Below are 27,317 nucleotides of genomic sequence, written 5' to 3'. Positions count from 1 at the left end.
ACATACGAGACATGCATTTAGTTGATACTGGTGCTACGGAGTTGACCTACAGCATCTTGCGGTCTGACGGTGGGCATTACGGTGAAGTACCTGTACTGCTGCTGCTGCCAGGTAGTTTGCATGTATTGACTCCTATTATGGGATGGGGCATTGAGTTGAGTAGTGTGTTCTTGGGGGCTAGGGTCGAAACAAAGCCTGTCATGCGAATGAACTACTACTATCTGCCTGCAAACATATCAGACTCTGCTGTCTTGAAACGGAGAATTAGTCGGAAGCCGGCGACTGGTGGCGCAAGGAGCTTGGAGTCTTGACTTCTTGCTCTAAGCGGAAGATAGGGGGGGAAGAAGGCGATCAGATCTTCGAGCCAGGGTAAGACAGATGCCGAATACCTTGAATACTCCAAGTCGACGTAATACCCAGGTCAGAGTCACATTATTCACCATACGATTACGTCTACGAGCAGAGGCCATCTATCTCCATCCGTTGCATTAATAATGATGCAAATGTCAACATCACCATCACCACTGTCGGGGTCCGACCCGGGTCCGTCGATTCGATCCGCCACCCGGCCACCAACTCGTAAACAATAGCTAGTGCTTCTTGGAGCACCAAATAGGCAGACAGAAACGGCAAAGAAAAAGAAGGACCTGAGGCGGAGTAGCGTCAACATATGCAAAAGATGCTTTGGATCATCCCAAGCTAAGCGGGAGCGGAGAAGCAATTTGAGTCTAAAAGCATGAGTCTTCAACCCCATACGGTACCTACAGGTATTATTATGAGCAAGTATATGAGTACATCCAATGTTTGCTAGCTCACCGGGCGCCAATCTCCCCTCGAGTGACAAATAGACGCCCTCAGCAGCAGGCATCGGCAATAGCTCCGCGCCCTTTTTATTAGGCTGGGGGGGCTTGGCGACGATTATGCTTGAAACTAGGTGGTACCAGCCCTACTGTCGCATGGTCCTGCAAAGATTCATTGCATCAAATCAACCAGAAATAAATCCCTAAATCTTCCTTTTGCGCCCCGCCCGCAGAAGTGAGTGGCCTGTGTCCCTTTTCGGCGGGGTGTCGGGCTGTTGCAAGACCCCGACAGCGATCCATGCCAGCGAGGCTTTGCGTCTTGAGAGAGTTTTGCCAACTTCGGGGGGGTCGTGGGGCTGGTGTGGTGTCGGCCGAATCAATCCGTCCGGCGCAATAAATGGAATCTCGAGAGAATACGCGTATAGAGGCTCAACTGGTGACCTTTGATGACCCCGATGCGATACGAAAGCGGCAGCCCGTATTCACGCAATCGCACAGCTGATGCGTGCTTCTTCTGCCTGTGCTCCGTACCGCAACATCGATGTTTGCCAGCGTGCAGTGGCGCATAGACGCCCGTCTGCAGGGCATCAGACGAAAAGCCAGCCAGCGTCGCATGGTTGCCGCTGCGTCTGATTCAAGTGCACCAGATCGTTGATCGTGGCCGCCGGAATGCAACCGCACGAGTCGAGTCCAGCCACAGTACCTTGCACGTGTGCATGTATCGATGACTGGCGAGTGCTCGTACATACATATGCGTGCTCAGGAGAAAAAAGAGGCGGCAAACTCCACACGAAATTTTCCTCTTGCGATACGCGTATAGAGCCGCGTCTAACCATGTCCGGAGTACTCCGTGAGCCGGCCTCGTAATGGCTGTCGCTTATTTCGTCCACTGAGCATCTCAGATACGCCGTGGCAAGGCCTCTGTGGAGGGACGGACCGCCTAGCCCTTGGCGGGCTTCCAGTGGACTTTGTGGAAGAGAGTGCGGCGTAATTAAGGCCTGGCTCCCCTCCAGCGGGTGGAGTTTCTGCGGACGCGCTACGGAGTGGCCTGTACCCGTGCCTGGGTGTACCTGTACCTGTACCTATACCTGTGCCTGTGCCTGTTCGCGGGCTGGCGCAAGAATGGGGCCAAGAATGCAGTGCTATCCCCGGGTCGGGCTGCACCCGGACTGCGAAACTCGTGACAAGCTGGTACCGGTACTCTGCACGCTCCCTAGCCCCCATTGCAAGCATTTTTGTAGTAACTTGCTCTCCATGTTTTGCGGAATCCTGACAACCAACAAAAGGAAGCTAAAACCTCCCCGTCAGGCCCTTTTCTTCGATTCTTCATCCCTCCCACCTTTTTTTCTACTGGTGTCTGGATTGGATCTGATTTCTCTTCTTTCGTTTTAATCTTGTGCCAGTCAATCTTTTGTAATCGGCCTCTTGTAGAGAGGTGTTAGTGGCTTTAGTGTGGCGCCTCTTTTTTCCCCCTTCTACTTCAAAATCGAGACCGGCCCCTGCGAGACAAGCCAATCGACAACAGATCGAGAGATTCAGTCCCCTAGCGAGTTTCTTCCGAACACGTGCGGTAGCGGCTGAGACCGCATCAACGCTTTGACACTGCGCGAACACTAGAGTACCGCAGCCATGGCGACGCCTAACAGCGACCCGGATGCCGTGGCAAAGGAGCAAGGCTCTGTTGTCCTTGGTACCACGCCAAAGACACCCATTCACGATGACACGACAGAAACCCTCAACGAAAAGGAAGAAGGATCTCCCTCACGGACGTTGGAGGCGGATGGTGATGACGACGAAGCCTTTGTCGATGACACCAAGGAGATGCAGCGAAGGACTTCGGTCGTCCAGGCTCTGGCCCGCTCCTACTCACGCGCCTCAGGAGCCGCCGGCGACAACCCTTTTCTCGCTGGCCCGGATTCGCCTCTAAATCCTGCCTCAGAAAACTTTAGCGGAAAGGAATGGGCCAAGGCCATCGTAGAGCTCGTCTCACAGGATGGTGGCTCATTCCGCTCTGCTGGCGTCTGCTTCCAGAACCTCAATGTCCACGGATTCGGCGAGTCTACAGACTACCAGAAGGATGTCGCCAACGTTTGGTTTTCACTTGCCGGTTGGATGGGAAGCTTGATTTCCTCCAACAAGCAGCGCATCGACATCTTGCGTCAGTTTGACGGTATCGTTCGTAAGGGAGAGCTTCTGATTGTGCTTGGACCTCCGGGTTCGGGTTGTTCAACTTTCCTCAAGACAATTGCTGGTGAGATGAACGGTATCTTCGTCGATGACGATGCCTACTTCAACTACCAAGGTAAATATTCCAGTTCCACATTGTTTCCTTGAGAGTATGTTTGATGGGGCGCGGATGAGGGACATGAGGTTGACGGTGAGACGTCGATTGGGTTTCTCATCCCATTTAACTCGCCATTCACTGGGGTGCCACAGCCGAAAAGCCATAAGCCGCCACTTGAAAATAACCTCGTAGCTTGTATAATGTTATTCAACATGCTAACTTTATTTGCCACAGGAATTTCGGCTAAGGAGATGCACAGCCACCATCGTGGTGAGGCCATCTATACCGCCGAAGTGGACGTCCACTTCCCTCAACTCAGCGTTGGTGACACCCTCACTTTTGCGGCTCGGGCTAGACAGCCCCGACAACTTCCCCAGGGCCTCAGCAGGAATGACTTCGCCGCCCATCTGCGAGATGTCGTCATGGCCATGTTTGGCATTTCTCACACCGTCAACACTCGAGTTGGTAACGAGTACATCCGAGGTGTTTCTGGTGGTGAGCGTAAGCGTGTCACCATCTCTGAGGCTGCCTTGTCGGGCGCCCCCCTGCAATGCTGGGATAACTCGACTCGTGGTCTCGACTCGGCCAACGCCATTGAATTCTGCAAGACCCTGCGAATGCAAACCGAGCTGTTCAACAGCACTGCCTGTGTCTCCATCTACCAGGCTCCTCAGACCGCTTACGACCTGTTTGACAAGGCTGTTGTCCTTTACGAGGGTCGCCAGATCTTCTTTGGCCGAGCTGGCGAGGCTAAGCAATACTTCATCGATCTTGGCTTCGAGTGCCCTGCCCGCCAGACCACCCCTGACTTCCTCACTTCAATGACTTCTCCCATTGAGCGTATTGTCCGCCCTGGCTTCGAAGGCAAGGCTCCTCGTACCCCTGATGAGTTTGCCGCCGCTTGGAAGAACAGCGCCCACTACAAGGCTCTACAGGCCGAGATTGAAGACTACAAGCAGGCCCACCCAATCAATGGTCCTGATGCCGAGGCCTTCCGTGCCTCGCGTCAAGCCCAGCAAGCCAAGAGCCAGCGTGCCAAGTCGCCTTTCACCCTGTCCTTCACCCAGCAGATTCAACTTTGTCTCTGGCGTGGTTGGAAGCGGTTGACGGGAGATCCAAGCATTTCCCTCGGCTCTCTTATCGGCAACTTTGCCATGTCTCTTATCATTGGTAGTGTCTATTATAACCTCAAGGACGATGCCTCTAGCTTCTTCCAGCGTGGCTCTCTCATCTTCTTTGCTTGTTTGATGAACGCCTTTGCTAGTGCCCTCGAAGTATGTCCCTGTTCTCCAAACGTCTTTAGTCGAGTCTTTTAACTAACTTGTAAACTAGATTCTGACCCTGTACGCGCAACGTCCCATTGTTGAAAAACACGCTCGATATGCCTTGTATCATCCTTCGGCAGAAGCCATTGCATCCATGCTTTGTGACATGCCTTACAAGATTGTCAACGCAATCATATTCAATCTGACGCTCTATTTCATTACCAATCTGCGGAGAGAAGTTGGTCCCTTCTTCTTCTTCCTGCTCATCTCCTTCACCAACGTCATGGTCATGTCAATGATCTTCCGAACGATTGCCTCTGCTACCCGAACCCTGTTCCAGGCTCTGGTGCCTGCTGCTTTGTTGATTCTTTCCCTGGTCATCTTCACCGGATTCGTTTTGCCGACACGGTACATGCTGGGTTGGTGCCGCTGGATCGGTTACATCGACCCTCTAGGCTATGCGTTTGAGGCGCTCATGGTCAATGAGTTCCACGGCCGAGAGTTTGAATGTGTCGACTTCATTCCTTCCAAGCTCATCTCCCAGTACGCCAATGTCAGCTCCGAAAACCAGGTCTGCAGCTCTGTCGGCTCTGTTCCTGGCCGGCTCAACGTCAATGGTGATGCCTATGTCAAGTCTGCCTTTGGCTACGAGTGGGATAACCGGTGGCGAGACTGGGGTATCGTTGTTGCCTTCACCATCTTCTTCCTCGCTACCTACATGGTTTCTGCTGAACTGGTCTCTGAGAAGAAGTCAAAGGGCGAAGTTTTGATGTATCAACGTGGCCACAAGATCACAGCTGCTGTCCATGCCGAGAAGAAGCATCATGATCCCGAAGCCGCAATGGCAAACATCGGCCCCATCCTGACAGCTGAGCGAACAAAGGAAGGTGTTCTCCAACGCCAAACTTCGGTCTTCCAGTGGCATGATGTTTGCTACGAAGTCAAGATCAAGAACGAGACGCGCCGCATTCTGGATCACGTTGATGGTTGGGTTAAGCCCGGTACTCTGACCGCCTTGATGGGTGTCTCGGGTGCCGGAAAGACGACTCTTTTGGACTGCTTAGCTGATCGTACATCTATGGGTGTGATCACTGGTGAAATGCTTGTCGATGGACGACCCCGTGATGCCTCTTTCCAGCGCAAGACTGGCTATGTTCAACAGCAAGACTTGCATCTGCAAACCACCACTGTTCGCGAGGCCCTCAACTTTAGCGCTCTTCTCCGTCAACCGGCTCATATCCCCAGAGAGGAAAAGCTCGCCTATGTCAACGAGGTTATTAAGCTCCTGGATATGCAAGAGTACGCCGATGCCGTTGTTGGTGTTCCCGGTGAAGGTCTGAATGTCGAGCAGCGAAAACGTCTTACTATTGGCGTTGAGCTGGCCGCTAAGCCTCCTCTGTTGCTCTTCGTTGACGAACCTACTTCTGGTCTTGACTCTCAAACCTCATGGGCTATTCTGGATCTTCTCGAGAAGCTGACGAAGGCTGGTCAAGCCGTCCTTTGCACTATCCACCAGCCCTCTGCTATGCTCTTCCAGCGATTCGATCGCCTGCTCTTCCTGGCCAAGGGTGGCAAGACTGTCTACTTTGGCGATATTGGCGAGAATTCAAAGACGCTGACCAACTACTTTGAGAAGAACGGAGGACACCCTTGCCCTCCCGAAGCCAACCCTGCCGAATGGATGCTCGAAGTCATTGGTGCCGCTCCCGGATCCCACACTGATGTTGACTGGTTCCAGACTTGGCGCGACAGCCCCGAGTACCAGGCCATCCAGACTGAATTGGAAAACATCAAGGCTGAGAGATCGCAAGTCGAGAGGAATATTGAGGAAGATCCCACCAGCTACAACGAGTTTGCCGCACCCTTCGCCACCCAAATGAAGGAGAACCTCCACCGTGTTTTCCAGCAGTACTGGCGATCGCCGATTTACATCTACTCCAAGGCTGCCCTCTGCACCCTGGTTGCGCTCTTCATCGGTTTCATCTTCTACAAGGCGCCCAACTCTCAGCAGGGTCTTCAGAACCAGATGTTTGCCATCTTCCAGCTCTTCACCGTTTTCGGCCAGCTTGTTCAGCAGTCCATGCCTCAGTTTGTCATCCAGCGATCTCTGTATGAAGTGCGCGAGCGGCCATCCAAGGTCTACTCGTGGAAGGTGTTCATGCTGTCTCAGATCATTGTCGAACTGCCTTGGAACAGCTTGATGGCTGTGATTATGTACTTTTGCTGGTACTACCCCGTTGGTCTCTATCGCAATGCCGAGCCGACCGGTCAGGTCACCGAGCGTGGTGCTCTCATGTTCCTCTTCATCCTCACCTTCCTCATGTTCAGCGGTACCTTTTCCACTTTTATCATTGCTGGTTTCGAAACCGCCGAGGCTGGTGGTAACATTGCCAACTTGTTGTTTACTCTCTGCCTGATCTTCTGTGGTGTCCTCGCTACGTCTGACACTCTCCCACGCTTCTGGATTTTCATGGTAAGTTCTCCCCTTTTCGAGTATTTGCACCCCAGCTAGTCTATTTATGGTTTACTAACCCTCCTCTTAGTACCGAGTTTCGCCGTTTAGTTATCTGGTCAATGGCATGTTGTCGGTCGGTGTCGCGAATACAGTCGTCACCTGTGCCGACAACGAGTTTGTCCGGATCCAGCCCCCTGCGAACCAGACCTGCATCCAGTATCTCTCTGCCTTTATCGACGCCACCAAGGGTAACCTCACCAACCCCGACGCGACAGACGAGTGTGTTTACTGCACCATGTCTGAGACCAACACGTACTTGGCTGCTGTCGGTAGCCACTACTCTGAGCGATGGAGGAACTTTGGCCTGATGTGGGTCTACATCTTGTTCAACATTGCCGCTGCGCTGCTCGTCTACTGGCTGGCCCGTGTGCCTAAGAAGCAGCTCAAGAAGACCAAGAAGGAGTAATTCCTCCCACTTGAACAAAAACAAGAAACACACACAAAAAAAAAACTTCATCACCCCTCTCTTCTGAAAAAAAGAAAAAGTTTCACCATCATATTATTTTTATCTATTACCTGTGAGGTTTAGACATACACAAGGAGTTATTTGACATGTGTTGAAGATGCGAATGTGGTGAAGAAAGATGTTACGATGATTCTAGACAAGAATCTTGTAAAAACGTTGATGGCGAGATGGAGAAATGTGTCTTTTTTCTTTTGATTTAATGGTTTGGCATGATTTTCCGCGATGCATATGCTTTGTTGAAAGGGTCTCGCACATGCATATACCTGCTGCTGCGCTGGTTTTTTACTTTTTTTTTATTATCTTTTTATAGATGGCATCTAACTTGCTCAGCCATTATAAGATATGGCTTTATGTCTGAAACGAGGAGGTCAATTGAATCTTTGGTTTACCTCGACGGCTAATAGATTTCTTTTTAGAGCACTTGCATGAATATGCTTGTGTGATACTACATTATTATTTTTATTCTTTTTTGATGGTGAATATTTGGTGCCTGATGCTCGAATGAATGTGTGTGTGCTTGAGAAGGGCTTATGATGGGTGGTGGTTATTGTTGGAAGATGTAATGAGTGGTATTAACGAGTGATGGGTGATTGAGCTGGATATCAGATAAGTAGCTTTAGGAAAGTTATGCGCAATAAATCGAATAATACTGTTTAATAGTCAGATGTCCTTTTTTTGGGCCAACCAGACTCTTATGGGATACATAGATGAGTTACCGTTGCTACGTGCTTTGCCAGGCAACTCGTAGATACCTATTGTCTGAGCCCGAATTGCAGGGCGAGAAGCGGAGAGCAGCGACGACCATGGGATGGAGATAGTGGAGGACGGGCGCGAGCAATGATTGGCGTCCAACATCTAGCGTCGATACTTTTGTAAAGACTACTTACAAATGGTTGACTTTTTGCTCCGGTCATGAGGATAGCCTCGTATGCACGCGAGTAAACAACTCTGCGTGGAAAGACGGGCCGGTGGTGCAGTGACATGCTACCTTGTACGGAGTAGTTCAGCAGCCAATCATTAAACGGCTCACTGCAAACTGCACCTCGAATCACGGCCCTAAAAGGCGAGAGTTGAGGCTAAATGGAAGGGGAAGCTATCCGGACGTATAGATCCGGAAGACGGGTAAATCGCAACCGCTGCCCAATGCGGCGTGGCCTTATTGTCGATATCAAAGGTTACGGCTTCTCAGTTTCTTTTTGAATGAGAGAATGCCGTACACTATAGTTTTTGTAAACACCCCCTTTACCGTCTCGTTATCTCATCATCCGCTTGGCCGGGATAATGGCTTCGACATGTGAGGGAGGGTATCGCATCATGCCTTGGCCCCGCAATCGCGTGCTGTGATGTCTTGTTGCTAGGCTGAATTCGGGATTATAGACATGATGAGCACGCGTTTGTCTCCAACTGTATCCCTATGTATGAAACAAGAACGGGCTACGGAGCATAATGTGTATCAATAATATGAGGGAGATTCAAAAGCTCGCTTACCGTTTAATAATAACCCATCTCTCTCTCTCTCTCTCTCGCTGCATTGGCTCAAGGCTCCCCCCTGCGTATCCCATACCTCAGCGACGCCAAATTTCAATATCAAAAACAAACTTAGCGACGTATTTCCCCGTCCTGTAATAGCCTTCCTGACAAGAACGCGGAGCTTCTGCTTCATCAGTAGTAGTGGCACCCACGCCGACGCATCATACATGTAAGCAGCGACTTTTAGTTTGCGGCGGTTTGGAAGGCAGGTGGATAAGACGGAGCTCCATCAATCGTCGATCGGGCTATTTGGGTCCGGGAGCACTCGGCCAAATGCTGCACGGCGGGAGCAAACGTCTCAGATTGACGACAGTCACTGCAGAATGATTTGCATAAGCCCGTGCGAGTGCTGCTTGATGGCATGTCACTAACTTGAGTCCTCTCGTGCCAACATCGAGGTGGCTGGCAGCGAAAGCTACGCCTGCAATCTTCGGGCAGCTATCTGTCGTATGTGGTCGATTCGCATCCCAGCATCGCTGTATCATATGGCGTGTCGTGTGCCGTATCACATCCAGTATCAGATGCAGGTCGGTCACTATGCATATCCAAAAATGGTGTGTTGCCGACCGCGGGAAGACCTACCGACCCGGATGGAACCCTACCTATATATAACATATATAACACGGAGATGATGACTGCACATGCCAAAGTGCCGGCTTAGTAGACTGACTCTTTTGCATCTCCGCTCTCGACATGTTGACGATGGTGAAGCAGCCTTACACAACAAGGTTTGATCAACACTCGTCGCTCGTATTCTAGTCGTAAACAATTCAACGAGGCACTTTAGTTCTGCCTGGCCATCCTTGTACATAGCTGGGGGTAATGTACTGTACTTGTACTCCGTACACCATCACAATTCGCCTGGGTAAAGATACGCTCACAGGGCTTTGCGAGTACTCGAACGAGAGCCATCGTATATCCCAAAAGCCAGCTAGCCGGCATACCCTGTCCCCAGCATGGCATTCACGGCGCACGGTTCATCATCGAAGCGTGGCCAATGTGGCTCTGCCGGGTTAGCCTTGTCAACGACCATTTCCGTGGAATTGGCTCACGGGGCATCGCCCTGGCTCTGGGTTGCCGTGCCGCGCACTAGCGCTTTGAGGCTCCGACGACACATGGCCTTTGGATGAAGTCGAGATCGCGGCGAGCTTTGGTGGCAGATGGCCGTGCCATAGTAGATACGAGCTGGGCGATGCGAGGAGGCGATTCCTAACTGGTTACAGTATGATGAGCTTGTTAGGGTGCAGAGGTGGGCTCAGGGAGTGGAGAGTTGCTTGTCGCTTTGGCAGCTCCTTCCTTGTAAGTGAAGTGAAAACAGCCAATCAGATGCGTCATGATAATTTTTTCTTTTTTCTTTTCAGCTCGACCAGACCTGGTGTCTTGTTTGATGAAGAAACAACCGTCTCTGGCACCGGTCTGCGTGTTTCGAATTTTGGCGCGGCTGTCAGTCCCAGGGTCGCTGCAGGCTCGTGATTGGCTGGACATCATTAGTCACACCCCCCGGCCGTCGCTCCCCATCGCTCCCCTGGTCAGCTTGTCAGGGGGAAAGAGCCCAGATTGGGTTAAGCGTCAGGAACAGGCTGTTGATTGGCCCATCAAAAGATGGAGCTGCGCCGTTAGCGGCAGTCAGGGGAGTTTCTAGAGGCGGGGCTGTTCTTTGGGAAGCAGCGTTCGTGGGAGGGTTTAATTTTGTCGGTTTTTTCGGTTTAATTTTGTCCTTGCCTTTTCTTTTTTGGGCTTTGCATGTACAGGTACTGCCCCCTGTCTCGCCGCTGCGGCTTGTCTGGCCGTGTTGAGATTTGTCGAGGTCAATGTGACCAATATCAACATTCATATATATAAGGAGTACATGTGCTAATCCTTGTACTGGAGTTTTAATAAGTACCTATACAGGGATCAGCCGTTGTTGGATATCAAGCAAGCAAAGCGCTGGAAGAATAGAGGGAAAAGCGGGCTTGATCCAAGTCAATTCGAGCCATTGATGCTCCCAAACATCTGATTGGAGCTGAATTAACATGTCCATGTTCGGCCCGGTGCATAACAGAACAGTTCATGATACCAGTGCCTTTCCACTTGACAGATCAATCACGTTTGTGGGGGAGATTTGCCTCGGCCAGAACCTGGTCCCGGTTCGCGCGGCCTTGCTCGGGATGCCCAAGAATATCCGCACTGCCTGTCACAACCCTGGATTCGCAATAGGGGAGAATTCGGGAACGAATCAATACTGCAAGATATGGAGTTCGGAGTACTCCGCTGCCGAACAAGTGATCTCGTGACCCCATACGCCTGTCTGCGCTAGGTCGCCCATCAATTCTTTCTTCATCCTGGCTGCGGCAATACTGACAACTTGTACCGAGCCCCCTGGGCGTTTTTTCCACTTACCGAGTCAATACAAACTCGAATTCGTGCTTTGATAACATGCCACCGTCGTCTGAATAGCATCGGTGCCACGGGCGGGAGATGAGTCGTGGCAACTTGAACGATCTCCGTGGCGTCTTCCGGTGGCTTGCAAGTCACCAATAATTATGGACTGCTGTTACCCTCACCCCACCGCTAATGTTATATATCAGACCATTCGCGCATCCAGTAATTTGCTTTTCCGGAACATCTCGAGGTGCTGCGCATGCAAGGAGGCTGGAACAACAAGAAGAAGATGGTGGCACTGGGTTCGATTGGCTTGACTGACTCTTGGCTCGGCCTTGCTCAGCGACAGCATTGTCGTCGCCATAGTCTCCCTGGCATAGCCACAAAATAGCCACGCCGACGAATCAGCGGGCCGAGTTGATCGTCGCTTCGTCTATCTTGAGCATCAGGATGAAAAGTGGCATGCAGTGGGCCGCCACAAGAAAAAGAAAGCATGGAATTCCCTCCCAATTACAAGTGCTACTCGCGTAGGGAGGGTTACGCGCAGCAGCTAGTAGTACTCCGTACTTCGATACGCAAAGCGAATGCTTGGTCCGATGCCCTCCTCGCATGCTCCACGTTGAATCATGGGTCATCATACAAGTAGGCCGGCATTTGACAAGCACAAGCTGTCTATCAAAGTTTGTTTTAGCTTGTGCTAATCATGTGAAAATCGATGGCGACCTATTTTTCGTTGGGCTGCGGCCAGCAAATGATCACAACGCGCTTCACCGCCGTGCTTCGTCTTTGCGCCCGACTTTGCGCCCGACTTTGCAGCTCTCCGAATCTCCCGAGGCATCGCCTCCATCCTAGAGCAGAGACCGTTGCTCGGCTGTTTCGGACGAGGATGTTCAAGGCGCGGAGAATCTCTCATCTTGGCCGCAGCTGCAAGCGCGATGGAGCTCCGATGCAATGTGGGTGCCATGCCCTGAGAAGTGGAGATGCTGGGCAGCAAGCGGTAGCACAACACGACTTGATACAGTAGATTGGATTGGGCCAGATCAATAGTAGATGATGTAGATGCAGAGCGAGGCATCTCTTGCAGCCTTAAAGTGGTCATCTGGCGAATCGAGAAAACTCTAACTGTTAGGATAGCCACAACTGGAAGTCGCATGGATGTGTCAGGTAATGCACCCGTTCGGGTCAGCCCTCGTTTGCGACCTGTCATTTGCCTGCCATCTGTCGGCGAACCTTGCGGTGGAAGCAAGGGAATACTGCGTGTATGGGAGTGCTGTGTTATCAACGACTTGCACAAATTGCTTTTGCTTTTGCTTTTTCTCATCCTGCGACGCTCTATTCTGGACTACATACCTCCTTGCGTTGTCCGCGGACCAATGGGGTGCTCTAAGACGCCAATATTCCATCAAATTGCTTTTTCCAGATGAAGCAAATGATGTACAAAGGAGTATTTGTGGCACAACTACCAGCCGCAGAGGGAGCCTTTCTCCGAGCACATCGAATGTCCAAACCAGACACCACCCGAATCGAGGCTCCTGCCATGTTGGGTCGCCCGTGATGCGACAAAGATTGGAGTGGCGACAGAGTCTTGCTGAGTGGTGACGAATATCGCTTGCATGCATGTTGTGGAACGGGCGCATCACCAAAACCTACCGCCAAGTCCCATGTCATTCCCTTGGATCGGCTATGTGGGAGCCGGGAGTTGTGATTGGGGCACCGGTCGCCTATCAAGTGCCAAGGTAAGCATATCCATATTATCAAAAGCATTTGAGTTTTTTTCGTGTTTCTTCCTTCTTTGTGGCAAAAGAGCAGGCACACGCATCAAGAGGCATGTAAGGGAGAGATTGGTATAAATTAACATCAAATTACGAGTATCAAGGACCTGTGGCTGCGCGTTTGTTGAGCCGTGCCGTCAATACAAGCGGCGCTAGGCCCAGCTGAGCCCTTATTGGACCCGGCATCCAATCTCTGAGAGTTTCCCATCTCTGACCACGATTGCTTAGCGCGCTGCAAGTACAGTGCAGTAGAGTGGAAGAGACAAAGTTTCATATCCAGTCTATCCCATGCTGGTGAATCAGGGGAAAGCCCGCCTTCTCAGACACGCAGCCGGGTTGAACCACCGGGTCTCGGAGCTGAATACGGATTGAATCGTGCAAGTATTTCATGGTGCGACTATTCTGTACACAAGCACGAGTGCAGTAAATACCTACAGTTACCGTACACTCGCACCAAGGAGGCCCAGCAGGACGCGGAGAAGGGAGGTTTAATCATCGAAGCCTTGTGAAGCCGCAAGATGAAGTGAAGGGATTGACTGCGCGAGAGAAAAAAAAAAGTTCAATTAGTCGCGGCCCCTGTAAGTCCACAGCATGCAACTGAGCCGTAGTGTGCTCCGTAGGCAGTACCCCTGCCGTGGCTGCAGCTGTACAGGCGGTGCTATTGGGCGCTAGGCAGTGGTTAGTGGCTAGTGGCCCGTAGCCCAGGCACGACCGCTAGCATGGAGGCCATCACCAGCTGCCGCTGCTCAAGCCCCTTCTTGTCATCGCCAGCATTTGATCCCAATTTCTACCCTGGCCAGGCTGGCACGCTTCTCTCTCCACTCTTTTTTTTCTCCTCTTCATCCGCTCACGGCTTCCAAGGACCAGCATTGCCCTCTTCTTCTCTTCTCCCGCAGGCGAAAATCTTGGTTTCTGCTCTTTGTTCACCACGCTCATTCTCACCACCACGTCCCGCCAACAGCAACCGCCGCCCCCGTGTTTGCAGCCGACGCCTCGATAGCTGCCGCCACAAAAGCATGCTTTTCGCCGCTCTGTGATACCCGACACTCCTTATTCCAATCCGTACGTCTTACGACTTGTATAAAAGACCACCCCTTTTGAGTGGCTAGTCCGAGCGGCTGCTCCCCTGCAGTGCCATCGACAACCATCGCGCAACACCGCCCAGTACTTGTACGCATTCTGCCGCGAGCCTACCTAGTACCTATATCCTGCAGGTACCCGTTGAGCGTGACGCACAGCGCCAACTGGCTCCCAGCATCCACAGTCACTATTCGATATATCGACGAAATCTACTTCTATACCTCTTCAAAGGGCATCCTGCATTTGATAAAAGCTCCGCTCTCTCCTTTTCCTTAGAGTGTCGTTTGCGAGATTGTTTCCTTCCCAAGGCAGCGCACGGATATTGTTGTTACTCATCCGGTACGTCACATTTGTTGTCTCATCCAAAACATTCGCTTTTCAAACGGATGCAATGTGCGATATACCATTGCAAGTGGGGGGAAAAAATATTATGGAGGAACAAAGAATACCGAGTTGCCCAATTTGCATCGAGTAGGCTGATAATACTCGTCTGGTTTGGCCCACCGCCCAAACTACGGCATGTTGACTGAGCCCAACCCTCACAACTACTGCGTCTTGGCTGTGCGCTTGATATCTGACATTCTTATAGTTCAACTTGGCTTGCGATATTTGCGAGAGGTGGTGGATGAATTAATGACACGATATCCGACATCATCGGCACAATAAACTCATTGCGAAGCTTGCGCTCTTGCGCCCAGTCCGATCAAGATGAATGTATTCCGAAACAAGAAGAAGGGCAAGGATGAGCCAGAGAGCGTCCGTCCGTCTATGGAATCCGAGTCCTCTAGCCCCTTCCGAATGTTTAGCAAGAAGAAAGGCCAGAACGATGATGCCAAGCCTGATCTCGACATCAGCACCGCCCTGCCATCCACCGATGATTTCAGAACCAGCTTGCTCATGACCGGTCTCTCGGCTCGATTTTCTATGCTACGCGAGCAGGATGATCCTACAACCAAGATGGGGAAAGCTAGTGATGACAGCGTGCTCTTCCCTCGGGGACAATCGAATTGGGGCCTTGGAGGAGGCCTACAGGACATAGCTGAGGTCGAGTCGATAAGAACGCCCTCCATCTCTCGCCTGGATGGCTTCAATATAGATGACGCTACCGGAAGTGTCATGAACCGAGCCAAGCCAGTTGATGGAAACAACCTCTTTGGCGGCCGACAAAAAGTCTACAGGCTCCCAGCCAACGGCTCCGTGGGAAAGGATGGTAACATGTCCAGCAGAACTCTTCTCGAGGACGATGTGGGTCTGTCTGCCTTTCAAAAATGGCGGCTGGCAGAGAAGGAAAGGCAGAACGCCGATGGAGGCGACTCTAATGAAGCGGAATATTCCGAGCCTCAATCAGAGCCTCAATCGGAGCCCCAATCGGACTCTCTATTGGAGCCGCTGCAAGAGTCTCAGTCGGAACTCCTGTCAGAGTCCCGGTCTGAGACTAGCCGACGAAGAGAGACAAGCTCAACCGTTTCATCGGTTGCGGCTCGCTACTCCACCGCAACATCAGTTACCTCCCAAGGCGCACCGTCCATCAGGGACTCCCAGGTCACTTCGTCGACTTCCACATCCTCTGCGGAGCGGAGTGTCCTTAGGACAAGACGTTTGTATGAGCAAGGTCTCAACCGCGACCTTCACGACCAGCAGTCGTCGGCCGTGTCTAGGATGGATTATCTATCCAAAGGCCGCCCCTTTGCGTCTGCGACACCGGAGGTATCAGCTTCGCCAACTGCCAGCTTGTTTGGCGATCGCATTCTTGAGCGCCGACCTATCCTGGCAAAGGCTAGTGCCCCCAACCTGCGGTCGTTCACACCCCCCGTCGCCAACTCTGCGTCGGCTTCTCCCGCCGAGCCCAGCTCCAAGTTCCCAGTCTCTGCTTCCAAGTCAAGCTTCGGGATTCCGCCCATCAGCCCTCCAATGAGCGAGCCTGAAGAGCACCCCCTGCTTACCATTCAGCCCAACGACAGAGGCAAGGCTACGGCAATGGGCGTTTTTGAGAGACCGGCTGAGAAATACGACGACTCTACTTACGCCCAGCGACAAATACAGCTTCAGCAGGGACGAGAAACGCCTGTTAGCAAGCACCGCTCTGTGGAATCTAGTGCCTCTATTTCAGATGCCAGGTCACAATCTTCTTCAGCGATACAAACGCAGCCACTGGAGAAGACTGAGCTCGCTGTACCCAAGTCTGCTGCTTCTGAAGATCCATCGTCCTTTTTTGATGACAGCGACGACTCTTCCGTCCTGAGCGGACTGTTGGCTACTTCTGGCAACCCCCCAAGACTGTCTGTCGAAAGACCCAATGACGGTGACCACCCAGCCTTCAAGAACTCTGCTGCCATTCCTGCTCCCCTTTCACTTGGTCCCAGAACATCGGGCGGCCTGTCCGTTGCCAGTCCTGCACCTGGACCTCCACAGGACTCTCCCACGTTGGGGCCGAATAACGGCTTGAGTGGCATGGTGCGGGCGCATCTGCGCAGCGACAGCAATGCTTCATCGATCTATGGCATGCCGGCACAAGACTCGGAGCAGAGTGCGGCACAAACCACGGCGCAAACCACATCACAGACCGGTTTGGGCTTGGATTATGACCGTAGCCCCGGTCCAGCGCGATCAGCTGCTAATGGGCGAGCCATGATGTCTCGGTCTCCTTCACGCCACAGGACTTCAAACGACGATGCAGAGAGAGAAGAGGAGGACGAATTTGCCCGTCATCTTGCGGATGGCGCTCGACGCGTCCGCGAGAAACTCGGCTCAATGGTTGACCCCGAGATGGATAAGCCCTCTCCGACGGCAGTGCCATCCTTGGAGAGCCTCAAGGATGTCCCACCCCCGCGGACAAATGCATTGGGCATCCTAAAGTCGAAGTCCAGCCATACCTCACTCTTTGATCGCCAAGCTCGCGACCAAAGCCAACCGAGGGCCATGAAGATGGTCATGTCATCAACCTCGAACAGAAACATGTCGCCTTCTCGCAGAGAATCCACTGAGAACGCAGATGATTCACGTAGAGGTCGTTCAACACAGGCCCGAGAGCGGCCGTCGGAAGACGGAACCTCAACAGACAAGGAGGACAACGTCCATGTTGGTCTCAAGGCCTTCCGTCAAGCACGCCTCGAGCTTCAGAAGATGAAGGATCTAGAAACAGCCCAGCGACCACCGGAACGGCCCCCAATGGGATCGCGAGTAGGGTCTCACGACGTAGGCGGCCCACCACCCGCCATGTTTAACAGGAAGGCGCGTGATGAGTCTCGACATGGAAGCGGTTCTCGGGCAACTTCCCGAGCAGGATCGCGAGCTCCGTCGGAGCGAGAGAGAAGCGGATCAGAAACGAGCAATGCTGGCCCACCTCCGATTCGACCAATGCGGTTGAGAAACGGATCAAATGCATATGATGATCAGTACATGCCGGTTAGTCCGCCTGGCAGTGCTAGGAGCGCCTCGGGCATGAGGCAGGGCCCCCCAAGTGCTCGCCAACGTCCTCCTTACGAAGCGGGACAGCCTTCCCCGATGGCGTCTCCTGTTGGCATGGGCACGAGATCTAGGAACGGCAGTCTTCTCGGAGCGACAGCTTCCACTCCGAACCTGCTGTCGAATGCAGCGGCCCCTCCGCTGCCACCAATCAACCCCCGGCGCAAGAATGCCCTCGGCCGAGCCAGCGAGGATGACATGCAATCACCGCGGGTCCCCGGAGGCTTCCCGGGTCCAGATGACTCGGATGACGACACCCTGGCGGCGCGTCGACACAAGTTGCGCAAGGCCACAAGCGAAGGCACCAGCTTGAGATCACGAAACAACCCTCCCAGCAACGGCGTGAGACCACCACCCATGCCTCAGGGAAACATGCCTAACAACAGATTTCCCGGCGGTCTCTTCTAAGGCCGTCTCATCCTCCTCCCTCCCATTCTTCTTTGAAGCATGACTGCGTTGCATCTCACTTTTTCATTTTCACCTACTAGTTGTGATGTCCCCCCATCTAGCCTACCATGGCAAACGAGTAAAGAACGACAAAGATATCTCCAACAATACATCGACATTGTAATACTATAACGGCTGCTCAATACCAAAACATGCGTGGGCGCGCTTTTGAGCTTGTTTCTGATTCTTTTTTTTTTTTTCTTTTTCTTTTGGCACTTTGCACTTTGTTCTTTTCTCTTCCCTTTCATCATCTACGATATGTGCTGATTCGGGGATGTAACTTCTTCGAGAACTTTTGTTTCTTGTCTTTTTATTTGACTTTGCTTGTTTTTCTCTGTAGAGAAGCGGTTTAGTGGTGGACAGTTTATCAGGCGGGACTTGAAATCATAATCATGGCGTCGGGATTTGCTCTTACGAAAAGAGACTAGTCAAAGGAATCAATTCACACGGAAAGGAATCGGGGTGGGGTTTTCGGGAGAGCAATATGAGGCGGATGGTGCGGAGTAGTTGCACTAGATGCAGTGCTGTCTGCGTTGTACGCCGTACTTTAGGTGAATTGAAGACGAACTAAAAAGATGACACTATTTTGCCTGTTTAGCCGTGTAGCCGCACATTGTGCTTGATGGTCCTATTGATGGCAATCGGAGTTATAGCAATTGCTCGCTTTCCCTATTACTCCGAACTCTGGCAAGACGGTCTGTCGTATGATCAGTAAATCGGGGAAATACTCGTCTGCCTGCAAGCTGGAGTCAGGAGGAGCCCCCTTTGGCTTCGGGCGATGCCTCACGACTCCCCGAGCTGAACAGCTTGAGCTACGTTACGTCGGGGCCCGTCGGCTGGGCACGAGTTTTAGTGCTTTCGGTGTGTGACTGTGGCTTGGGAATAGGGCGGATTGAGTCTCTCTTGTTTCTGTCTCCTTACGTGGGGGAATGGTGACTAGCTTGAGTGGGCGTGGTCGTCTTTTTTTGGGATAGGTTGTCCGAGATATATTTATTTTGCGAGGTGCAGCTTCTTTGGTTGAGCTTTCTTTGCTTCTATCAACTCCCGGTATCTTTTGGAGATATTGAATAGCGCTGCTTTTATTTGGTCTTTGCAAGTCCTTTGTACTGCATATCTTGGTGAGTTTATGTTGTCCCGTTGGTATCCCCTCCTGTCAAGTCAATTGAGGATTATTTGTCTAGACGCGGGGTTGAAGAAGTTAAGAAAAACACGGCTTGCTAAGCCTCCTTCTAGGTCCTGGTCCAAGACGTTTAGGCTTCCAAGTCGACAACGATATAGAGAAATAAGGAAAAGCCATGGCGTTTATTCGACCGTATAAGCCCTCTGACTTTGAGGGCATGTCCCACATTGTAAGTCCAAAAACCTTCTTGTGTCGTGCCGTGTCGTGAGATACCCTTATTACCCCATACCCCACAACTCAAACTCATTGTCACTTCTCACGCCCGAATCTCACGGTGCCGGCAAGCTTCCGCCACGGCAAATCTCACCCATGAGCCACCTCTCCTATTCTCTCGCCATCTCTCACATATCCCGTCCCTCGTGATCAAAATACGAATTTGGCCTCTTTTTTTTTCTCACTCTTTTTGCCTTCCGCACCCCCTCACAGTGCCGCGAAACGCTCAACCCTGCCCTCCGTCCGTCTGTCGCAGGCCGTCGCCTCGCCCCCTATTGCTGGACTCACCAGTACACGCACCTCTCGCCGACGACATGCTTTGTGCTCGATGACGGCTCCGGCAGGCCTGTGGGCTACTGTATCGGGTGTCCTGACATTCCCGCCTTCGTGGCCGCCTACGACTCGTACACCAAGGAGGTGCTGGACGTCTCGCCCGAGATAACGCGGCCGGAGGATCTGGAGCTCAAGGAGCCGCTGTTCTATGAGGATGGCAGCATCAATGAGGTGTTTCTTTCGAGGTTGGCGTATAACCCGCAGTTGCTGCTGATCGATGGCAACGCGGACTTGTTGGCGGAGTACAAGGCGACGATGCACATTGATTTGCTGGACGAGTTCCAGGGCAAGGGCTGGGGGAAGCAGCTCATTAACAGCTTCGTGGAGAGCATCAGGAACGTTCCGCAGAAGGACGGGAGTGTGAGCAAGGGCATCTGGATCGGCGTGGCGGGGGATAACGGCAAAGTGCTGCCTTTCTACGAGAAGCAGGGCTTCAAGCTCAAGGGGCGGCCTGTGGAGGGCAAGACCTTTTTCTTGGTTAGGGAATTTTAAGGGTGTTCGTAGGGAGATTGTGTAGAGACAAGAAGCTTGTTTGAAGTATACTGACGAGTAATGATTGCAATTTGAATGATATTTTTTTGGTATTGATTTTTGTCTGTTTTTTTAATATCTCCTTAAGCTATTTCAATCTGTCCCAGTAAATCGATCAAGTAAACCTGACACATAGGAGCTCGGGCATTTTCTGCGCGTCGAATGTCTGCTCATTTTTTGCTTTCCAGCGGGGACAAACAGAGGAAATGACGTTGGTGGTGTGAATTTCCCCAACAAATCGTGTACATGGTGTTGGAGAGAGAAATAGGAAGAAATCGTCAATCTGCCCTCCCATTATAATAGTACAAGGTTCCCGCGAACAACCATTCCGTAGCCCATGAATTCCCAATAACCCAAGGAGAAAGGAAAGAAGAAGTGAAGAAGAAGAGCCGAAGAAGACAAATTTCCAAAAAGGCAAGTTCGTCGAAATAAATAAGATAAAAAAAGGGTATCGCACAGGGAGCTCTGCTCCGAAAAAAAAAAAGAGGAGGCTGGTTCGTTCCGGTCGTGTATTATAAAAGTCTCGATGCCAAGATTTTATAAGATGTAGTGTGTTGGTGAGTGCTGGACAAAGTGTCAATCATGGTATTCGAGAGAGATTTACAAACACAGTGGCATCGAGACAAACCTTGGTCGAGCAATTAGCACATGGGGCAGTGGGAGCACTGCTTGTGGCCGCATCCAGTGCAGGTCGTGCTGATGACAATCATGCCACCGCATTGGCAACAGTACTCGTAGGCGGGCATGTTTGCTGAAGTGGAAGTAGTTTGAAGTTTGAAGTGAAGGAGCTGATGGCGAGATCTCTGCCTTGTTGGTGAAGTATGCTGTGATGTTCTGAAGAGAGTGTAGAGAGTGTAGAGTGTGTAGAGAGAAGAAGGAGTAAAGGAGTGAGGAAGGGATGGGGAGGAGGAGGAGGAACAACTTATTATAGTTCAAACAAGGCGGCTGTCTGAGACGGGTGGGCTGGCTAAAAAGTGTAACGGCAAAATGGAAGCATATTCAGTCCAAGGTTACAGTTTTGACATCAAGGTATTAGTCCTAACACGACTAAGACATGCTTAGTACGAGTACGGGGCACAATGAACGGGTTGCCGCATGTTACTTTAGTACGAGCATACTCGTGCAAGTTCTATGCGGAAAAGCCTTGGCCAGGCAGCCTTGAATGCTAGCTGGCTGTGGCCGTGGCTCACGGAACAGGTGGACCCCAATATCGAGGAGGAGGAGAAGTCGAAAAAAGATGGATGGATGGACCGCCCGTCGGAGAGATGATTGGCGAGACCGGCAGATGACTGAGACGGCACCGCAGCACTGAGACAGCAACTTATCGGGTTCTGATGACGCATTTCCATCTGTCATGAGCCGCATCAGGCAATTGGAGAGCTGCCATAGGTGGGATTGGTGATACTGCTAGTTGGAGGGTGGCGCGACACCAGCAGGGATTGCGATCTGCTCTAAGGCATGGGGTGCATGGTGATTGGGCCGCGGGGCCACCGGACGAAGCATCTCGCAGCAAGACCCCTAGGCGGGTGTTGTTTTTGGTAATTCAATTTGATGTTTTTTGATGTCGATGCTATTTTTTGCCATGTGAAGGGTGTATACTAACTATAGAGGGTTTTGAAAATTATGGAAGAAGTCAAGTGAGTACCTGCCTAGCACCTACTACCTAGTACTTCGCACTTGTAGTGTACATACATCAAGGACTGCCCGAGTGCCGCCGACTGGGGCGAAAGAAACTTCTCCGTCGGTCTCTCTCTCGCCTCGCCGTCAAGCTCCCGATTCCTCCCGACAATTCACACAGCAAATCGTCAGAGCGTGGGATGCTTTCCTTCTCCTCAAATCTTGTGCATCTCATGACTCCTCAAAACTCGGCGACAATGAGGCCATCAGCAGGCAGGCAGTCAATCCCCCACGCCCGGAACACCAGAAATTGGCTGAATAGTCAGAGTTTAGGGTTTGCTGTGGCCTGCTAGCGGACGAGTCGACGTGCGGGGAAGCTCGAGCACAGACGAGTGGCGCCAGGGATAAATGCGACAGTTCGGCTTTGAGGGCGACGAGACGCTGCTGCTAAGGCATGCACTGCATATTGCCCGGTCCAATATTGCTACGACGTGCGCTACGGCGACTGCAGCTCGATGCAGGCAGCTAATATTTGGTACCGGTCAGTCCCATGTGCGGTATGTGATGCCGAACCCAGTCCAGCCCAGTCGAGTCATAGTATTGGATTGATCCTTCTCCGTCTCAGCCGGGCTGCTTTTCTCACGCACCAGGTGGCGAGTGGTCGTCATTCCGCACGGGCGAGATTGGTCTCAAGCCAGCTATCAAGACAAAAATAAGTACAGTACATACATTCAACATACACATACGAGGAGAAACCAAACCAACAAAAAGAAAAAAAAAGCAAATATTAAGCAAGATGGAAGTGATCGACGACTCGGCGGAAGCCATGACGGATGCTCGCAACCAAGGCAAAACTTTGAACCTGAGCCTGTCTCGTCACGACAAGGGGGCTGTGGGTGTGGCAAACCCGTCAACATGCACCTGAATGCGGCCTCAGCCAACCCGCCCGCAAAGCTTCATCGTGGTGGTCTCCCCGTCGAAATTATTCGGAACACCAACTTTCCATCGTGTGAGAGCCAGGGGTACGTAGCTTGTCCATTCCTGGCCATGAAAATTCCAAGTTCAGCGGGGCTATCCGGGGAAGCGATCCTGGTCTCTCAATCTACGTCACTGCAGCCGCCGAAGTAGCGTTCTTGATTTGATGTTTCCAAGTGGCAGATCGTTGCACAGCTGTGCCTCCTGAGTGGCAAATCACGAGCCTCCGTACATGGCAAGTACCATTATTAGCAAAGATGCCCTCTGGGTACTCGGACAATACAAGGCAGTTGCATGGCCTCGCGATGGAGCTTTCAACTACAGCTGATGGACATGGTATCCCCTGGTCACAAGCTATTCTTGGCTTCGATGGTGCCGGATAGGGTGCCTACACTGCTGCTGCAAAAGCAAGTGTAAGTGCGCTACTGCTGTAGGTGCATACTAACTTGCCGTGCATGTGCTGGATGCTATGTCTATGTTCATCACATATCATTAGAAGTTCTTGTGGTTGGGACTGCCAGAAGTCTCAATTAGGACATTGGCTTTGCTGTTTTTGCCGCTGCCATAGAGTAAGCAGCTTTAAGCGACATCTTTCGGATGCAGACGAAAACTGATGCCTGCATGATTCGCCGACCTCAGTCCTTTCATCCCGCGCGGGCGGGATCGTGCGCTCAAACGTGACCTCGAGGCCCCTTTTGATGGCTCTTGATGGCTCTTGATGCCTCGGTCGGGGGGCCAACCTCAAAATACGAGCCCAAAGCACACGAAAAAGGTCGTGCCGCTCATCTTTCGGAGTTAAACTGGAGAGAAGGATGTTTAGCTTGATTCTTCCTGTCGAATATCATTGGACCTCGCGAGAACCGATGCTAACCTTGCAGACCAACTCACAACGTGCCTTCTGATCCCTGTCAATACTTGTATTTCGAAATAGTCTTACAGACACAACCACTTCCGGTGAGTAGATATTGCAAGAATAAGGAGTGATTACATTACTTCGTGTCATAAAAATAGCTAGCCATCCCCATCCACGCCCTTTTCAGGGATTCACATACGCCGATGGCATCGCTGTCGCACCCTCGAACATGACCTTTTTCAACTTACCCACGTCCACTCCATGCAGCACACGCGCATTTACTGGATGAGACTCCTTGCCTCTCCAATAGGCTTGACGGGAATGCTCACTCAGCGCCAGTATCTCGTCTTCAGAGAGTTGATTTCTGAGATTTGTCACGTTGATGCCGCAAGTGCGGCAGAATGTTTTACTTGTCAGCCCATCGGAGAATGTGTAGCTACCGATGGCATCCTCAGATCCTGATAGTACTATGTTTTCAGGCCTAGGGAAGAGCCAGACGTATGCGTTCTATCTTCAAGTTTAGAATGATGAACGCGACAAACAGCCCGATTTGCATATTGGGAGGACACGACTAACCCGAGAGCAGATGCTACAGTTGCATACAACTACCTTTTCTTCGCTAAACTCATTCAAGGGCTTGCACGATAGAGCCACAGTAACGGCACCGCAATGACAACTTCCAGTGTATGATTGGCCGCTCTCAACATTTTGCGGGACATCTCCCTTATGTTCTGGAGGCAAATACTGGGGCCCAATCTTGGAATTGAAGACGCTGTACACTGTTATTCTCAACTCTTCTCTGTAGATGTACTTGTCTGAATAACTTACTTTTTTCGCTCCAGGAGATTCACATCAACATTCTGAAAGGCTCGTGTCTATCCGTCTTCGTGAGCAATACGATCACAACGGGGCAGATACTCGCCACTACTTACATTCAGCAGCAGTTTCAAATGTGGAGGGCCGTTCGGCATTCTTGAAAGCAGGCTTGTTGCGCATTTAGGACAAAACTGCAATGGGGTCAGCAATTATCCCGGATGCTCATCGCCTGTCTTCGACTTTGCATACCTTGTGAATCTTATTTCCAGCAAATGTATAAGACTTGAGCCTCTCCTCGGTTCCTTTAATGACCCTGAAGTTGCTCTCCTCGTCTGTCAAAACGTATAGATTGCCCGTGCGGCTGCAGAAGCTGCAATCGCATTCCACGACGGATCTTAGCTCGGGGAGGTCGACTTCATAGACAAAGTTGCCGCAGTGGCAGTTTCCTCGATATGTGCGCCGGTCCGGCTGGTCTTGGACCACCGTCATGATGAATAAAAGAAACTGGGGGGAAAAAAAAACGCCGGCTATGCCGAATATGATGAACAGGCACGAAACCGTCTGCTAAGGTATAGCATGAATTGAACTGAAATGCCTTCTCTCTAGAAAAGTTGCGGCTTGATGTTCCCTCTTAATGATGCAGGAAAAGAGCTTCATTCCAAATCTGTGCCGCGTTGTTTCGCTTCCCGCCTTTATTAAGCCTTTTGCAGTTGTGACAAGCAAAGACCCCTGCCTCAAAATATTTGGACAAATAATTGACTTGCTCTCTTAAGCCCCTTCCCCAACAAAGGATGGTTCAATCTGCCAAGCTAGTGTGAAATCATCAGCTATCAGACTGTTCCTCCTGACTAAACCGGGCCAGAAAATAGAAGAGAAGAAACGTTGGGGCCAGGAAAGGCAGCCAGTGATTCTAAGTATGCCACAGTGGAGCAAAATCCTAGACTAGGTTGGTAGTATTGCAAAATACGTGCTCTTTGGAAGCGACGGTCCGGGAAGATGAAGATGACGTCGGCTCGTTGGGGAGCGTACACAGAGAACTAGTATGAAGCAATTTAACGAAGAGAATTATGGCATCGTGATAACTCTGACCGCCTAGAAAAGGTGAACTATGGTGTGAAATATGCATGATTACACATAAAACCTCGGTTTCGCTCCCGCTCCTATCAGGTTCTGTCGATAGCACTAGACCAGAACAAACACCACGTTAGTCATGGGACAAGGAATAGCCGATTCATTGATTTATAAGTGAGCTCAGCAGCCGAAAGAGGGAATTTCTTCAGGGGCGTGGTTCTGGTTTTGGGCGGATGGATTTGTTGGCAAACGAAGAAGGATTGTGGCGATCCACTTTTGTTCACTAATCATGGTTGTCAAGGTGCGACTTTGTTGAGGCGGAATTTTGGGCGCTTTGGGGGAGCTGGAAGAAGTGTTGGAGGATTGAAGGATGGGTGTTTGGGTAGTGGTTCTTGGGTTGCCTGTGGATTGATTTGAGATGAGTGTGTTTGCTGTAATTGTTATGGCTTTAGGGAGCCGCCAACTTGGGTTGATACTAAAAGTAATAGTCAGAGATAGATGTAGTAGGCAGAGATAGATGTAGTAGATAGAGATAGATAGAGTAGATGGATATAACTAGAGTAGCTGGATATAGGTAGAGCAGATAGATATAGATATAGTAGAACACAGTAGATGCAGCAGATAAAGATGGGCAACCTCTACCAGTTTATGATAGGAGCACAGAACATCTCCCTTCCGACCATTTCCCCGAAGCCTCATTCGTCAAATCCCAGGTATCCCAAACATTTTTCGCATACTCTTTCATCCAATCAGTAGAGATAATCACATCAGCCTCTCCCTGTCGCGGTTCCCGTAGGAACAACAGTCGAAAACTCAGTATCAAGTCGCTACTTTCCACCACTTGGTAGACTGATGGGTTTGCCCAGCTTCCAGTAATTGTGATTCTCTGTTGACAGCCAGGGACGCTCCCAAACTCTCCGTGCTGCCTTTCTTCCCATCTCTCCACAAGTAGTGTACGTTGAGCTGGGATAATTTTCGCTAAGACGGCAATCTTAACGTTGTGATCCGAGTCCTTGAACCAAGCTCTCGCCTTTCCTCGCATGTCTGCCAATGTCTGGGAATATCCAGCCTCAACCACCAGCGTTGGGAATGTAGGCGCGGGATGTCCTTCCCTCGGGCCTCCGGATGCGTCTGCTTGTTTTGCCCCTCCGCTGACAGAGGAACGACGTGCATTATAAAAAGTCGTGTGTCCTTTGCAATTCCATCTCCTCTCTAAGCCCATCCGATAGATCTGAAATAAGAGCTCCCTATACAGCGTCAAGCCAAGCTCTTCGTGCACGAACGTAGGAACCGTTATTATCAGACACTTGCAGTCTTCATTGTACATAGAGAGGCGGATCTTATTCCTCTCGTACCCATCATCTAGCCTCTTGAAGACCGTGGGGGATACGTCTAGAAGAGAGTGAGAGTTAGAAAGAAAGGGGAGAAACAACTTGAAGACGGGAGGGGCAGACATACTGGTGACGCGCAACGCATCTCCTGGCGCGGTATCAATTGCCCTGACTAGATTTCCAAGGTTGGTAAATGGAATTGTCGGTAGTGAAGCGTGTGTTTCTTGATACATCGATTGCGGCATTCCGAATGTAACAACCGTACAGATGTCATTGAATGTGTAGCAGTAGGAATGATGCTTGCACAGTGTTCAAGACGTGTATGCTTTATAGTTTATATGGCGTAATTCTAACATCAAGGGGCCAGATATTAAAGTTTTCAGGGCGACTAACACTGTATTTAGAATGG

General features: G+C 51.2%; 5 protein-coding genes across 5 annotated transcripts; 3 read left to right on the top strand and 2 right to left on the bottom strand.

Annotated features, from left to right (window-relative positions):
* Window positions 1–2,441: 2,441 nt before the first annotated feature.
* On the top strand, window positions 2,442–7,779 carry TRIVIDRAFT_86623 (uncharacterized protein; the record flags this gene model as incomplete). The annotated part of the gene is made up of 4 exons (XM_014102364.1): window positions 2,442–3,102; window positions 3,319–4,358; window positions 4,417–6,822; window positions 6,893–7,779. The coding sequence occupies 4 exons, from the start codon at window positions 2,622–2,624 to the stop codon at window positions 7,268–7,270; spliced, it is 4,305 nt and encodes a 1,434-aa protein (XP_013957839.1).
* Window positions 7,780–14,784: 7,005 nt separating this feature from the next.
* Window positions 14,785–17,949, top strand: TRIVIDRAFT_190568 (uncharacterized protein; the record flags this gene model as incomplete). The annotated part of the gene is made up of 2 exons (XM_014102363.1): window positions 14,785–17,481; window positions 17,572–17,949. 2 exons carry the CDS (start codon window positions 14,785–14,787, stop codon window positions 17,947–17,949), a joined length of 3,075 nt encoding a protein of 1,024 aa, XP_013957838.1.
* Window positions 17,950–19,283: 1,334 nt separating this feature from the next.
* Window positions 19,284–20,206, top strand: TRIVIDRAFT_55897 (uncharacterized protein; the record flags this gene model as incomplete). Its single annotated transcript, XM_014102362.1, has 2 exons — window positions 19,284–19,337; window positions 19,595–20,206. The coding sequence occupies 2 exons, from the start codon at window positions 19,284–19,286 to the stop codon at window positions 20,204–20,206; spliced, it is 666 nt and encodes a 221-aa protein (XP_013957837.1).
* Window positions 20,207–23,873: 3,667 nt separating this feature from the next.
* TRIVIDRAFT_148409 (uncharacterized protein) lies at window positions 23,874–24,443 on the bottom strand (the record flags this gene model as incomplete). Its single annotated transcript, XM_014102361.1, has 2 exons — window positions 23,874–24,197; window positions 24,267–24,443. Coding segments are annotated over 2 exons (501 nt in total), but the record flags the coding sequence as incomplete, so codon positions are not given.
* A 1,780-nt stretch (window positions 24,444–26,223) lies between these two features.
* On the bottom strand, window positions 26,224–27,033 carry TRIVIDRAFT_147366 (uncharacterized protein; the record flags this gene model as incomplete). Its single annotated transcript, XM_014102360.1, has 1 exon — window positions 26,224–27,033. The coding sequence occupies one exon, from the start codon at window positions 27,031–27,033 to the stop codon at window positions 26,224–26,226; it is 810 nt and encodes a 269-aa protein (XP_013957835.1).
* Between the last annotated feature and the right edge of the window lie 284 nt (window positions 27,034–27,317).

Source organism: Trichoderma virens (genome assembly GCF_000170995.1).
Source record: "Trichoderma virens Gv29-8 chromosome Unknown TRIVIscaffold_5, whole genome shotgun sequence".
In the NCBI taxonomy this organism is placed as follows: domain Eukaryota; kingdom Fungi; phylum Ascomycota; class Sordariomycetes; order Hypocreales; family Hypocreaceae; genus Trichoderma; species Trichoderma virens.
The sequence above is the reverse complement of the archived record's forward strand: the minus strand, read 5'-3'. Positions and strand labels throughout refer to the sequence as shown.